Raw genomic sequence first — 16,947 nt, 5'->3', positions numbered from 1 at the left:
ATCATGTTTATACCTGTACTTTCTACAATTGATAGGCGCGACCGCAGCCAAATGCTTCAACAATGTATGTTTGCTTGTATGCGCCAATCTAGCGGGTGGGGCGTCAACGCATAAGGCACTTCTAGTATCGCCCAAGAACGTCGCCACCCAATTATCCGATCGAAGGACCAAAAGTAAAACGTCCTCTAAATCGGCCTCACTAGAAAACAATACAAAAAACTGTTCAAAGAAAACAATTTTTTCAAAAACCACGCACTCTGTAAAGCACGTGAAACGTCGGAAAATTTAAAATTATGTAAATTATAAGTCTATAATAATACAAATAGCTTTAATCCGGTTAAAAAAATGTTTTCTTTCAATGTGTAAAAGCTATGTTTACCAAAGACAATACAAAAATAGATATTTTTAAAATTTTAAGTATTTTTTGTGGATGTAATGATGTCAAATATTTAGTAGTGTTTGTATTGAACGATTAGTTAAAAAATAGTATTTAACTATCCACATCATGTTTTATATCGTATCTATAAGCGAGGATGTCTCACATCCCTGAAGTTGTAGGTTTTATTCCCAGCTGTGCACCAATGGACTGTTCTAAGACACTAAAGGAAGGCATCGTGAGGCAACCGCCATGCTTTCACGGCAGAGATCAGGCACAGACGGCTGATCACACATTGGCCTATTAGAAATAATCACGAAACAGAGCAAAGGTGTTTGGGTATATAAAATAACAAAATTGAAAATTTGTATATGGCAACATTGATTTAATTCTTAAATCACGAATAATTTGAAACACATACCTAGCGGCATACAAGAAATGTGCGAAATGTATATTCGACACGCATCCATCCTTGTCATTGCTGTCTGTATATAAATCCGTCTCCCGATAGTACATGTATAGGAAATCGTTGAGCTGTTTCGCGATGATGGCACACCTGTCCTTGTCGCACATCTTTGCAGGGGGACCCTGACCATGGTCATGGATTACTGTTTATTATACTAGCCGTCTTATTTAAAACTATTTGTCAGTTAAACTGAGGTATACACAACCAAAAAATGCTTATAAGCAAAAGGCAAACGCGACAACAATATGAGTCGAAGAAGACTGATCTCCTGCTTGTCTATGAAATACAATACAGACATCTCTGTCAATCCTTGTCTATAGATACAAGGCGAAATTCTAGAGAAAATCAATTTTTTATTTAATATGAGGACAAACAAGCATATGGGACACCCAATAAAGGGCGGTCATAGCTAATAGACAATCATTTTTAGTGGGTGCGTTGCCGGCCTTTGAGGGAGGAGTACAGTCTAAGTTTGAATAGATGTCGATTCCTCAGTTAGCAAAAGAAAAAGCGTCTATAATGAAAATCAATCGGAAACTAGACTAGAAACACGATTTTAAATACTATAAAAATAAGTAAAATTTCTAAACTACCCTTCAATTATATAAATTACTTTTGTTTTGCAGTCAGAAAAGCATTCCTACAAACTGAATCAATCTAATTGCAGACGTTAGTAATTTTTCGTCTCTGTCTGTCGAGTAGCGTTTACACGTGATGAAAAGAGAGAATACTACTTACCAACGCTGCAATTAGGTCGATTTGTTATGAATAGAGCTACATTAGTAAAGTCAAGCAGCGTATATCTCCCGGGTTCTATATCTAAAATACCAATCGTAATTTGTAACTTACGTAATTCGTTATTTTTAGTTACGTTTATTTTAAAAAGTATAGTTTTACACTAGTTTATGTGTATTATATTTGTGGCTAATATATAATATAATAATAAAAGCCTCTATTTCTGTAAAATATTAGGTCATTACATATGAAATTGGCGTATTTCGTACTGGCCACTTTAATCACGATGTTCTCCTCTTTGGTAAGGAATTCCAAATTCAAATTTGTACAGTTATTTACTCATGTATTTGTGCTTCGATTACCGTCATTCATTTGTTTTTTTTCTTTTGTTTTTTTCTGTTTGCGTCGCTCATTTTAAAAAATTGAAAACTTAAATCGCATTATTTACGAGTACGAGTTCCGCCGTGGCACTAGTGCTGCGGAAACGACTAGTACATACAAATGTTAATTATTATAAACAATAGTAACAAAACGGCAAGCCGGTTAGTTTCTGTCTTACAGCTTGGACATTGGCGTCTTCTCGGAGTCTACCTTTGCGTAGCCACATAGGGCCATGAGCACTTGCGCCATCTTATCATCTTTGTATATGTCTTCCTCGTTTACTTTTGTCATAGTAGGAGCCATTCCGTCGAATTTCTCGTCGATTTATCTTTTACTAGAAGTAACAACATTTCTAAACTTAGTTGTCTTTTCTTTATAGATTTACTCTTTTTTACAATTTCAGATCTAGATCATTCCATCCGATACTATTTTGACTCTTAGTTTATTTCCTTGTTTATCAAACTATTATACTATACTAATTCCATAGAATTCTGACAGCTGTCATCATTTTTTGACATGACTTTTGGCCAATTTCAATACGAGTCTGAACATCTACTATCGATTAATTTGTTAGTGAATGTATCAATTTTATTCAGTGCGGTGCGGTTTTATGGCGAGTTATAATTACGCCCTACTTCATCGCAAACAATAAAAAATGTACAAGTAAAGATAACCTTTTTTTTAAAAAAGGTTTACTAAACCTGGAATTAATAGCCAGTGATGTCAGCTAATTTATTATTTAGATAAAAATTATTTCGATATATTTTAAGTGTAATTGAAATATTTTTTATTTTTGTATTAAGTCACTTGAGTAAGTAAATATTAAAATTAGTAATTTAATTATTTTTTTATTGCCGTCAAATGGGTTAAAATTTTCTCTTTTTCGGTGGAGAACTTTTTTATTAGCAACACTTATGAAATATCAGACTATAAGATAACTAACGAAATATAATTTTTCAATCTTAAAAACTAATTTGAATACTACTAAATATATACTTGTAATATATACTAGACGTCTTTAAAGACATCCTGTACCTGTACACAAACGAATTATTTATAATGTTACGAAGACGGGTCGACTGCAATGTTTCTAGATTTTTCCACTAGTTAGAGAACTTTTCAGCAGGCTGTAATATGATTTCTGACCGTTTCAGGAGAGGGTCAATCACATATTAGAAAATTGTAATTTCCATAATGTTACCCTAGTTTTCAGGAAGCTGAAACCGTTTGTCTGTTCAGAGTGTTTCAGAACATGTGTAGTCGATTGGTGCAGTTTTCAGGGGACCCGTTTTCAGGCGTTTTCAAGCCTACGTATACCCCTTTGATGAAGGAATATTCTAGACCAAACTTTCTAGGTGTAAGACAAGGACGAAATGATACGAGCACTCTAGAACGCCGTACGACAAGGACGGAGCAACGTGCGGAAGAGACAAAGAGTGCGGACGTTCTAGAATTGTGCAATCGCTACTCAGTAGCAAGCCCGCCTAGAAAGTTCTCGAATATTGTTTAGAATTATTCCCAGGGATATATAAGCGAGCCGAAACGCGACTAGTCGCCTTTAGTTTGGAATGCGATAACACGAGAGGAACACCGAAGCGATAAAGTGTGAATAAAGTGATTCCAAGTGATGAAGTACTGTGTGAAGTGTGCATAAGTGAAGTAATTAGTGACTGTGTTTTTGCGTGTAATTAGTGCATCTCTGCAATTAATTTGTGCCCATAAATTCCTCATTGATTTTTCAAGAAATAAACCCTTGAATAAATCTACGGCATTTTCTATCCGATCCTAGTTCGTAACAATAATATTGTAATGAACGTTGACGAATGACGGACGTAATTTAAGTGTTTAGAAGTAAAAACTTCTTTATTATCGTTGTTTAAGCGACAGTAAAAAGAGACAGACACATAAATTCTTAACCTGGGAGAAATGAGATAGCAAGCTCTATATAGTGTATAAAATAAATTGAGTTTATTTGATCATTTTCTGAGTTAAAACTAACATAGATATGAAAAAAAAATATAAAAGATTAATTTAATTATAAAAGCTTCAAACTACGCTTATTTAAAGTATAGTATACACTGTATTGTGCTTCCTATCTCAATTAAATCTTATGGATGTATATGTCTGTCTCATTTTGGTTTCAACGACTTTCACTTTTAGTTTTAATCAAAAATAAACTAAAAAAATATTTAAAGTAACTAAAAAAGGTTTCTTCTACCACGTATAAAGTGCACAAATGTTTTTTCTTCTTTAAATCATAATAATAATAAAAATGAATAAAATCTTCTTTTCGATCTTATATTCGTGACAAAAACTATTGGTATTTAGAGAGAGATTCAGAAACGACGACAATTAGAGCTGTGGCTGACTAACGTACGTCAAAATTGTATGTGTTTTGACATTGGCAAAGTTCACGCTTCCCATTTCTGAATGTCACCTCTAGAACCTGGTTGGTGGTGGGCGTGGTTAGTAAAGCGGCATGCGTATATATCGTCACCTTTACATTATAAGGCATTCGCAGAGAGGCCGAAGCTCGTCTGAGGAATCGGAGGACCAGCGCTGCGTGTTGCACCGCCATTTCGTTGCTCGGAGACGATATTCGCTTGAGCACGTGGGTCAGATATAGGCCGAAGGCGCGACGGCCTTCGCCCATACTGAAACGTAACAAATCACGTGACAGACGAAGAACAGTGTTACAGCTTCAATCACGACCGTGCACCGTGTACGTTAAAATAGCGTACCTGAACAGGCACTTAGGGAAATGTTCACGAAACAGACATAGACATCTAAAGTTAAAACAGAGGTTGTAACTGGTTTGGCCAAGACGTCATTTATACCACACATATATTTAATTTATTTAACCCACCTAATAAATGATTACCCAATAGTACGGTTGATTGATGACATATAATATAAACTATTTATTACGCAGTACAGTTAAGAGGCTAGGCTGTTGATTGAACGGCAAATTCAGCTAGTTGGCTACGACATATATATAATGTACTTTATTTAAGTTTTATAGCTTAAAATCACAACTATAACGATATTATGGTGAAATACCGATCACACAAAAATCCTTCCAACAAGTTCTTATCGCTTGGGCAAGCGTCTATTGTTTTCACTGTTCGCCAATTATCGGATAAGAGCGACTTTATCCGGCTCGAAGGATCTTTTTTTATAAGAACAATAGGCAAACGGGCAAGATGCTTATCTAATTAAGTGATATCACTGCCCATGGAGACCCTCAACGCCAGAGGGCTCGCGAGTGCGTTGCCGGCAAAACCAAATTGTTAAGGAATTATATTGGAGAATTGTTTAATGTTCTGGATTTGAATAAAAAGACATGCTAACCGTTTGACACTTTTAGTTTAACTAAAAACACAAGTGGACTGTATGTATTTTGTAAAACTATAAAAAAATACTTACGTCAACTTCATTCCGTCAATGAGTTGGGTCTTGATGAGCTCTTTGGCTCTTTTGGCGTCCCGTGGAGGCGCGGTTGCCTCGCCCGGGGAGTTTATCTGAACTGCCGGCGCCGCACCCGCGATGCATACAGCCTCGTAACGTTTTAATCTAAAAAAAAAATAGTGTTGGTTTACAAGGGGTTTACCATAAAAAATAGGATGTAATAATTTAATTCAAAACCTTAGTAGTGTAGCCTAACCTATGCTGGTAATTGCGTATTTAAAATAGGACCTAAATTCAACGTCACAAGGTTTAATATTCTTTTGAACGTGTTGGCCTAAGGTGATAGGTCAATATATCTTGAACCAAAGCCATTTTTTTCTATACAATATATATAATAGTAAAAAACATTCATACAATTTGTCGAGTAGTTCTAGTGCGACTCCGTAAGGAACTTTGACATTTCAAAGACTCGTTTTTGAATCTCCACCATAGAGTATGGATTTATATGGTAAAAGTATACATTTTGGTAAGATTTGTACGAGAAATACTTTTAGAGACAAAATTTACATTTACTGGCAATTTTAAAATATGATTTTTATAATATCTACCTCTGAGGCGTGTCCGTGAGGCTAGTTGCAGCTTGCGCGTGCTGGAAATGCGGTAACACGTGGGAATGTACCAACAAGTTGTAATTGTGAACCACTGTATACGGGATGTTATTATTTAGGGACGTAGAACAAATCGGGATACCGGTTACAGGATCTGGAACGACCAATGTTTTTATCAAAATTGGTAAACATGGTGACGTATTTCCTGTACAAATGGTAACTATGATCTTTAGACTATGTTTTATAATATGCGATGTGATTGGCTACATAAAGTTAAGATAGATTTTATATAAAATAAATAAATAAATAACGCTACAACGTTTTTAGGTCTGGGCCTCAGATTTCTGTATCTGTTTCATGATCATTTGTTAATCTAATAGGCAAGTAGGTGATCAGCCTTCTGTGACTGACGCACGCCGTCGACGTTTTTGGGTCTAAGGCAAGCCGGTTTCCGCACGATGTTTTCCTTCACCGTTCGAGCGAATGTTAAATGCGCACATAGAAAGAAAATCTATCCGGCCATCAAGCCGGGGATAGAACCTACGACCTCAGGGATGAGAGTCGCACGCTGAAGCCACTAGGCCAACTCTGCTCTATTTCTAAGATTTTATATGCTATAAAAAGTGTTTGTTGTAATTATTGTAGCTTCACATTTCTTTAAAAAAACAGGTACTAAAGAGGAAGCATATTTAACATACAATTATTACGGAAATTTTGTCAAACAAAATTGAGGGTAGATACAAATGTTATGAATTTCATCCACGACCGTCAACTTTACGCATAGTAAAACACACCTTAATTGAAGCAAGTAAAGACGCAATTACAATAAAAATTAAATTCGTGCTATTTCTATTGTAATACAACGATTTTGTCTCTTTCTGTCTAACTGTGTTGATACCGTGAAGAAGCTGGGAAGTTTCGACGTGCTAAACTCAGGAATGATTGCTTCACATTGAAAAATTCTGGAGGATTGTTAAAACCTGGCCCACAACACTTACCCAAATACTGCGAATACTTCTGCCAAGAGTTCTGACTAGGGAATATTCTGACGAATCCCCCACGCCGGGCGTATTGGGCGCGAACGGCTCTTACTATGCGCAACTCCTCACCCGTTAAAAGGTTAGCGATACCTTTCTCCACCTGGGTTTGAGGTTTTCCGCGTACGAACACGTTTTCTGCTGAGTGGACACGGCGGCACTGTAAATAAACGACCTTACATCGTAGTACATAGCAATTCGACTTAGGGTCCTGCAAGAAAAGAGCGTACAAATTCTTAAAAGGCCGGCAACACACTTGCGAGCCCTCTGGCATTGAGAGGGTCCATGGGCGGCGGTGTCACTTAACGTCAGGTGAGCCTCCTGCCCGTTTGCCTCCTATTTTATATAAAAAAATACTATTATATAACGATAAATGTTTTATATATAAAATAAGCATAGGATTCTTAAAACGCCGGCAACGTATACACGAACCCTCTGGCATTGAGGGTGTCCATGGGCGGTTATATTGACCAAAATCGAAGGCTAACCTTTTGACAAAATAAATTAATCATACTATCAACGAAATAGAGATTTTTTTTTTTCATATTTAGATATAGTTATTATATAAAAAGCTCACACACCGCTCCGATCCTCATCTTGAGCGAGTTGTTCTGCGGCGATTGCTCATGCCTGCTCATCGGCACTGCTGGTAATCCTACTAGGGTCAGTGTATCTGCCAATAGGGCAGATTTCACTCGGGCATCCAAGGGACTTTCGCAGGCCAAACTGAAAAAAATATAGGACTTAATGGACTAACTAATGGCGCATACGAAGTCATGGTTTCTATACTCATATAATAGTGTTACGAAGACGGGTCGACTGCAATGTTTCTAGATTTTTCCACTACTTAGAGAACATTTCAGCAGGCTGTAATATGATTTCTGACCGTTTCAGGAGAGGGTCAATCACATATTAGAAAATTGTAATTTCCATAATGTTACCCTAGTTTTCAGGAAGCTGAAACCTTTTTTCAGTCGGTTTCAGAACATATGTAGTCGAGTGGTGCAGTTTTCAGGCCTACGTATACGTAGGTATACGTAGGCCCACGTAGGCCCCTTTGCTGAATGAATATTCTAGACCAAACTTTCTAGGTGTGAGACAAGGGCGAAATGATACGAGAGAGAGAGAGAAGATCAGAACTTTCTAGAAACTAGACTGAGCACTCTAGAACGCCGTACGACAAGGACGGAGCGACGTGCAAAAGAGACAAAGAGTGCGGACGTTCTAGAATTGTGCAATCGCTACTCAGTAGCAAGCCCGCCTAGAAAGTTCTCGAATATTGTTCAGAATTATTCCCAGGGATATATAAGCGAGCCGAAACACGACTAGTCGCCTTTTAGTTCGGAATGCGATAACAAGAGACAAACACCGAAGCGATAAAGTGCGAATAAAGTGATTACAAGTGATAAAGTACTGTGTGAAGTGTGCATAAGTTAAGTAATAAGTGATTGTTTTTGCATGTAATTAGTGCATCTCTGCAATTAATTTGTGCCCATAAATTCCTCATTGATTTTTCAAGAAATAAACCCTTGAATAAATCTACGTCATTTTCTATCCGATCCCCTAGCTCGTAACAATAGGTTTTTGAAGGGGAAATTAGTTTTTTTTTAACACTTGGAGGTGTGTTAGAGAGACTGGGAGCCAATTCCACACATGCAGTGAAGCGGACTGTGGAAGATTACCAGCCATTTAGAATGAAACTTGGAATTATTTTGACACGTGCGATCATGATGATGATAATTAAATTATAAAAAGCATATAGTATTGTCTTTTGTTGACATAGCTTTTACACATTAAGAAAACACTTTTTAAACGGATTGAAGCTATTTGCATTATTATAAACTTATAATTATTCACATAATTGTAAATTTAAAATTTTCCCACGTTTCGCGTGCTTTACAGCGTGCGTGGTCACGGTGACTGAAGACAAAAGGTGTTGAATGTCAAAAGTATCACAGCTGTAGAGAAAGTTGTGTTATCTGTATTTATTTCCCCGGAGTTGGTATCGACTAAAAGATGGAGGGTTTTTGCAGAAATGACTCACGGTGTCCTCTATTTTATAATAATACATAGCTTCAATCCGTTTAAACAGTGTTTTCTTAACATGAAAAGCATATATTATATTAAATATACTATAAAAATAAAAATACTTTCGAATGTGATAATTCTATTGTATTTACTTTCGTAAAAGAACAAATCTTACCTCGGTGATAAATTAATTTCTAACAGCCACGGCTTAAGCATGTCGTCTATTAAAATATCGTAGCCAAATAGTTCTGAAATAAATTATTAATTTTAAGAAAATTGTGTCATCAGGTTAGATTGTTGTCTTGTTTCATATGATTGTAAGTAATTGGCACTGAAGAAAACGTACAACTCGGCATTTTAAAGGCAGTTTTTGCCACCAATATATAGAACCAGGTAATACTGAAGTATTTCCGAACCAATTCGACTTAGAGTCCTTAAAGAAATGAGCGTACCAATTCTTTAAAGGCCGTCAACGCACTCGCTTCTGGCTTTGAGAGCGTCTTAGGCGGTATCACTAAACATTAGGTTGGCCTTTCTCCGTTTGCTCCCTCCATTATCAATTATTAGTGTGAGCAGTTATTTAACCAATTACCGTTTAAATATCGCAATATTAGCGCGTTTAACAAATTCAAAAGGCCATTAAAGATACATGTCAGAATGAACCTAGTAGACTGAAGTTGGAACGTCTAATAGCGACGTGTACCTCGCTCGTATATACATACTAAGTTTCTCATGTAAATAAAATACATTTTTGTAATGAGAAACAATGTTCTTTAAACATTAATCCCTCTTAATGCCTGTACTTTAAAAAAAACTACGTATGTGTTGTCGACATTTGAGAGAAATTGTAAGTTATTTTCTTATGCCTTAAGTTCCGAAATAATCCTGGCAGCTGGTCCCACAAATAGGTGGCGTTCTTCAAATGCGCTGTGGTAGAACGTAAGGCGTCATAGTGAAAAGGTATATACATATATATATGAGCTAAACATTTTTAATTATCATATATCAATGAGTAGAATTCTCCTTAATAGCGTAGTACAATGTGTATTCATGTATTTATTTGCATTCCATAACGTTACAATAGGTGTTTAAGGGGCTTAAAGCTAGGTACAATATTATGGACCCTGTTAGGGCACAGCAAAAGAAGGCAATTCAAAACCTGTTATATAGGTTTAGGTACTAATAGCAACAAACTTCACACTCCAGGCTAGTACCAATTACATAGAATAACATTTTTTTTTTATTTAGTTTAGAATATTTAGGGATTAATAATCATGAAATTAAGCTATATTTTTAACTTCTAGGTACTCATTAACGCTATAATAACATTTACGTATAAGAAGTTTTTTTTAGTTTGTTTGTAAACATACATATGTTTCATTTTTTTGTGTCTCATTATTCATAGATCGTACACAATGCAATAAAGCTGCAATAATATCAATTGGAAATCACGATATGTTATTTCTCTAAAACAATGGATTAAGGCTTGAAGAGGAAAAAAAGATAACAATCGCTATTCTTTAAATAATTAAAAAAAAACATTATCAAACTCGTAGCATCCCGGTAACACCTGGAAATCGAACCTCATAATTTACCAACTAGATTAGTACAACTTACCAAAACAATTAAAAAGATTAGGCACAAAAACTCTTGCCGCGGCGGTTATAGTCTGGGCCGAAGATAGAATGGATTTGACGACCAGATCCTCTATTGCGGCCATTAACGCAGCTGTGTTACGTCCTTGCTTACGTAAATGGCGCAAAAGGGCAGAAAGCGTCCATTTGTGGCCAATATTACCAGCATTTGGATCGTCACATCTGAAATCACATCTCTATATATATAAAATTCTCGTGTCACTATGTTGGTTTCCATACCCCGAAATGGCTAGACCAATTCTTATGAATTTTTTTATGCATATTCAGCAAGTCTGAGAATCAAATACTGTCTATATTTCAAACCCCTAAGTGATTCAGTGTCCAGCACAATTTTTTTTTTATTATTTTAAACACAATTTTTTTGTTTTTTTATGCAACACACAAAATTACATACAACCCTTAATTGTCACCGACCAACCCATATTTTTACTATAGTAGATAGGTTATTTTTATTTAAACTAAAAAATGTTCCCTATAAATAATTATACCCGGCAAAACGTTTGCCGGGTCAGCTAGTTTTATATATAATTTGTCTGGCAAATGCAGTACTGCTTCAGTGGCTTCAGCGTAAGAGTCTCACTGAAGTTGTAGGTCCAATTCCCTACTGTACAAAAATAGACTCTCTATGTGCGCATCTAACTCGCTCTTACGGTGAAGAAAACATCGTGAAGAAACCGGCTTGTCACAATTTTAAAAACCGATGACTGGAAGACCACCTACTCGTGTTTGTAACATAAATGATCAAAGGCACGGATGCAAAAAACTCATTATTATTATTATATCTATAAATTAAGATTTTTGACACATTAATTTATTGATATTTTTTATATGTGCGGTAAACGGGCTGCGGGCCAACCTGATGTTAAGTGATAGGTCCATAAACGCTTCCTTCTAGGAAATGGTACGCCCTATCTTGAAGGACCTTAAAGCGAATTGGTTCGACAATACTTCAGCAGGTAGCCGATAGCACATAGTGGTGGTGCATGGCAAAAACTGTCTTAAATAACGCTCAGATGTGGAACGTTGAGGAGATACGTGTGGAGTATTCTGTCTCGACGACTGATGATGAAACTCTGGTACAGGATTCGAACTCCTCTGAACACTCTTCTTGGTGAATGTAAAAAATTGTCTTTTCGCAAAGTATAGATTAGGATATAGCATAGGAGGGATTGCTAAGGGAGCGTTCAAGTATTACGTCACGCAATTTTCGGAGATTCCTGACCCCCCCCCCATGTAACGCGCCGTAACGTTTTCCTGTACCCAATAGTAAAACGTTTCGTGATTACCCAGTGACTCTTTATACCAAAAATTTACTACTATGTGGTGTAAACTACCGAAAAGTCGAGAATTATATTAACAATGACGCGTAATTCAATCCCCGTCCCATATCGTAACATTTTACAAGAGGGAATCAAAAATTCGTTACGTTGCCGATCTTTTGTTTCATACGTTTAACGCATGCTCTCAATATGCCGAACACTTTCTTAATAATCGTGGCGAGCCTGCCCTGCTGATACTTTGGAGAAAATCTCATCACCTTGAACCTTTGTCTTTGGTACAGACAACTCAAACTCAAAATAACTTTATTCATATAGGTAAACAACTAAACTTATGAACGTCAACAGAAAATATATTACATTTACTACCAGTTCGTAGACAGGCAAGAAGAGCTGGCAAGAAACTCCCCGCCACACTTTTTAATCGCCAAGTTTTGAGTCATACAAATTGTAGGCATTCCATAACTATTTACGTGTTAGAGTTTACTGTACGGGCTTAGTCATAAGTTGGGTTATTCGTTTTTTATTGTCATATATTTAGTTAGTTTAGGGCAGTTTGCCAATATCCTTACTATACAAATACACACATCGTATATAAACTTAAATACACAATACATTCCACTAGCTGACAAGCTCTACAGTAAACAAGAATCTGACATTAACAATATTTCTTTTGTATCTAAATTTAACTCAATTCACGAGATAGCGCAGATTTTAGAAAGGACTACAGTGGAACAGACACTGTTTTCCCTGACCTGCGCCATTCTGTAACTTTTACGTAAATCTTCGTCACAAGCTTGGACTCGGGACTCAGAATAACAGTACTATTGGGAGTCCTTTCGTAAAGGCAAAAAGTTTAGAGTGTTGTAATTGAGAAGGCAAGAGGAAAATACAATATTACATAAATTTTACACAGTATAAACTAACAAGTCTGTCAAGTAGTTAACAATTAATGAATTTCATCAATACATTTCGTTAAGATTCCTACAGTAAATTCTTAGTAATAAAACTTCAAAAAAAAAACATTGAAAGTTATAAATTATACTAGCGGACACGACAAACGTTATCCCGCGAAACATTGATGACTGACTGATTTGTGACCATCTAGACGCCACCCAAACTCATACAATTTCATTCATATCAGTCCATTAGTTTAATAGGAGTTCAATGATATACGTACAGTAGAATTAAATATATAGATATAAAAAACGGACTTACTTGATATAATCCGTATGATATTTATTGATACTATAGTTGCACAAATGCATGCATGGATTCCACAGATTCTTATTCGTCTTATCGTATTTCACAGTAGCGAATCGCACCAAGCCTTCCTCATACAGATATATTAACAATGGGTCTATGGACGTAACGCACACATACAGACGTAGGTCACATTTGTGTCCGCCAATCAGAAGCGGTTTGTCCACGTACTTTGCCACGACTACGTTCTCGCCTTTTGGTATTTGTTCTGGCTGGAGATGGGAAAAAAAATCAATTACAACCCGAATGTTAGCTTTCTCGCGTGAAATCCCAATAAATATAATTATTCATTTCAATTCAATCATTGGTTCATAAAAATTAAATCTTTTTAAGTATCGAGGTTGTCGAACTATAAGTACATAACAAAATGTTTACACTGCAGCAACCTAAATCGGCATGACGGTTCTCATAGCGTACAGACTCGAGTCGACTGCGAGCCAAGGCTGTACATTTCAGGCTTTCTTAGTTTTATAAGCGTGGCGATTTCCTATATGGTCTATACGATTCTGGATGGCTCGAAGGACCAAATCTACGGTTCCTGGGTCAACGGGATGCTTTAAATAATAGAGGTTTATTGGTTTCTATATTAACCACTCGCGTGTTACATTAGAATATGAGCGAAATAATGACGTGCTAATTGCTATGTACCGAATGAATACAATTTTAACAGTAAGAGAGTGCCTGCGTCTGGCTATGCTCTCGGGGTGTAACTCCCATGATTTAGTTAATTGCTATGAAACGAATAACAGTAATGTAGAAGAGTCTTGTGTCTGAAATCGAAACTCTTTTACGTGGAGTCTCGGACTGGGGTAGACTAAACCTAGTCCAATTTAACCCCAAGAAGACACAGGTTTGCGCGTTTTCCGCGAAAAAAATACCCTTTGTCGCTACTCCTCTTTTCGAAAACACTCTTCTTGAAGCCACAGCCAGCATCGGAATACTTGGCGTTGACATATCGAACGACGTTCAGTTTCGCGGTCATTTGGAGGGAAAGGCTAAATTAGCCTCCAAAAAGCTTGGTGTGCTCAGCAAGGCGAGACGGTACTTCACTCCGGGCCACCGCTTGCAACTCTATAAAGCGCAAATACGGCCCCACATGGAATACTGTTCTCACCTCTGGGCGGGGGCTCCCCAGTACCAGCTCCTTCCACTTGACCGTATCCAACGAAGAGCGGTTCGAATCGTCGATGACCAATCCCTCTCCGAGCGGCTCGATCCTTTGGCGTTGCGTAGAGATGTGGGGTCACTCTGCATCTTCTACCGCATTTACCATGGAGAGTGTTCAGAGGAGTTGTTCGGATTAATACCTGCAGCTGAGTTTCAGCATCGGACGTCGAGGCAAAATACAAAATTCCACCCGTATCACCTCGACGTCCGACGTTCCACGACTGAGCGTTTCTCAAGGCAATTTTTGCCGCGCACCACCGCTATGTGGAACCAGCTGCCCACTGAAGTATTTCCGAACCAATTCGACTTAGGGTCCTTCAAGAAAAGAGCGTACAAATTCTTAAAAGGCCGGCAACGCACTCGCGAGCCCTCTGGCATTGAGAGTGTCCATGGGCGGCGGTATCACTTAACATCAGGTGAGCCTCCTGCCCGTTTGCCCCCTATTTTATAAAAAAAAAAAAAAAAAAAAGAGAGTTCCTGCGTCGGGCTATACTCTCGGGACGTAACTCCCATGATTTAGGAAATCGTCACGCTTATAAGTGATCGAAATGTACATCCATGGCACGTACAAACATAGGGAATTGTCACGATTGTAAATGAGCAAAACGTGCGCGCGCGGCACGTACATAGGGATCATCACGCTTATAAAACTAAGAAAGCCTGAGTGAGTAAAATGTACAGCCTCGGCTCGTACATGGTCTGTGTTACGCCCCCGAGAGTATAGCCAGACGTAGACGCTCTCTTCAACTGTTACATTGCATTCCTTCGTTACATTTGATTATTTCGCTTATATAAGCGAGAATTTAATAAAGACAAAGTCTATTATTTAAGGCACACCGATGACACAACAGCCACACTGACTCTATTGACTGAATGGCTAAAAAAAATCTAATCGTTTTTTGACGAGTCCTTCTGGACAAAAGAAGATGTTGGCTGTTCCATTGCTTAGCGAGTATAGTAGTACAGAAAAGGCTCCATATTCGAGCTTTCATCAATCGCGTTTTCCCAATTCGCAGACTAAAAAAAGGCCACCCAATTCCTAAATTCGCGGGTCTAATCAGTACATTCGTAATGACCCTGATGAAGGATGAATAAATACTGTATGTTAGACTCATGTATGGGTAAAGTATAGGACTACAAGTCACGGAAATAAGTAAAATTCTAAAATCGTTAACAATTGCTTAGAACTTATAAATATGTAAATATGTCGTGGATTAGAGCTACTAAGTATGACTTTCATTTGTCAAAGTCAATATGACTCCTATGTCGTGGATTAGAGCTACTAAGTATGACTTTCATTTGTCAAAGTCAATATGACTCCTGTATGTGAAAATATACATAATTTTTAACATGTCTAGTGAATCTTACTTGAAATCTAATTAGGAAGCGTTCAAGTATTACGTCACGCAATTTTTGGAGATTCTTGACCCCCCCCCCCCCCATGAAACGCACTGTAACGTTTTCTGTGTCCAATAGTAAAACGTTTCGTGTCCACCCCCCAGTGACTCTTTATACCTAAAACTTACAATTTTGTGGTGTAAGGTCCTAAAGTGGAAAATAATATTAACAATAAATTCACGCCCCGCCCCGCCCCGCATCGTAACGTTATACAAGAGGACTCCCCCCCCCCCCCAAAGTTCGTTACGTAATACCCGTTAACGTTCGTTAAGTTCCCTTACTAAAATACGCACCCAACACAAATAAACAGCCAATAGAAACCTCCCTATAAAGTCGTTCGAAAAATAGATTAATATAGATTTAAATATAAAACAAAAACTTACCGTATTAACTATATAAATTCCTCTTCCCCTACTGGAGGCTGCAGGTTTGACAATCCACGGACCCTTGGTCCTATAATGTGTGGTACACAGTTCTTTATATTCCGCCGGCATCAGGAATGTTGTGGGGATGAAATCAAAGTGTTTTAAGCCTCGGAAGTATTGCATTTTCTCTATGTTTTTAAACAATTTGTCTTTGCGCGTTAGTTCGTACGACCTAAGGGTACATATAGACATTAGTATCGGACTCTTTATATATTAACACTTCGTTGCATTACAATATAAAAATTGGACATAAATGAATGATAAGAAGAGCAACTGGCGGCCTTATTGCTTTCGAGCGATCCCATCCAGGCAACCATTGTGAGAAAAAAATGTATTAAATTAAATAAGGTAGATCAGAAGTACAACATTACATATAGTTATTAAGACAAAACTATACAAACAAAAGGATATTTAGGATCAGTCTTGCAACAGTTAGTAGTTAGTAAGAAAGTAAGTAAGGACAGGTAATGTTTGAACAGAAGAAATTTAAAGGAAGATAGAGAAGGAGCTAAGCGAATAGGGATGGAAAGTGAATTCCAAAGCCTCACTGCAGAGACCTTAAAGGATTCGCCAAGAAGGATGATATTCGATGGGATTTCAAGGATATAGTTTTCGAAAAACCGTAAGCTATAGTTATGGGCTCCCAAAAATTTGATATCATTTCTGAGATACTCCTTTCTATATTTTAGTAAAAAACAAATATACATGTAGTATATAATATTA

General features: G+C 37.2%; 1 protein-coding gene across 6 annotated transcripts in view; it reads right to left on the bottom strand.

Moving 5' to 3' along the window:
- Positions 1-16,947, bottom strand: part of LOC123719936 (tubulin polyglutamylase TTLL5) — a 32,739-nt gene that overhangs the window by 3,000 nt on the left and 12,792 nt on the right. For 4 of the 6 annotated variants that reach the window (XM_045676262.1, XM_045676257.1, XM_045676263.1 and 1 more), the window contains 11 exons: positions 16,183-16,396; positions 13,190-13,446; positions 10,657-10,856; positions 9,215-9,287; positions 7,593-7,737; positions 6,973-7,171; positions 5,975-6,128; positions 5,385-5,531; positions 4,456-4,612; positions 798-964; positions 14-199 (listed from right to left, as the gene is read on the bottom strand). In XM_045676262.1, the coding sequence (XP_045532218.1) occupies positions 14-199; positions 798-964; positions 4,456-4,612; positions 5,385-5,531; positions 5,975-6,128; positions 6,973-7,171; positions 7,593-7,737; positions 9,215-9,287; positions 10,657-10,856; positions 13,190-13,446; positions 16,183-16,396 (1,899 nt within the window). The remainder of the gene's footprint in view (positions 1-13; positions 200-797; positions 965-4,455; positions 4,613-5,384; positions 5,532-5,974; positions 6,129-6,972; positions 7,172-7,592; positions 7,738-9,214; positions 9,288-10,656; positions 10,857-13,189; positions 13,447-16,182; positions 16,397-16,947) is intronic. The other 2 variants (XM_045676259.1, XM_045676258.1) reach the window with 2 other exon arrangements.

The sequence above is a fragment of the Pieris brassicae genome, chromosome 2 (genome assembly GCF_905147105.1).
Source record: "Pieris brassicae chromosome 2, ilPieBrab1.1, whole genome shotgun sequence".
Taxonomy (NCBI): domain Eukaryota; kingdom Metazoa; phylum Arthropoda; class Insecta; order Lepidoptera; family Pieridae; genus Pieris; species Pieris brassicae.
The sequence above is the reverse complement of the archived record's forward strand: the minus strand, read 5'-3'. Positions and strand labels throughout refer to the sequence as shown.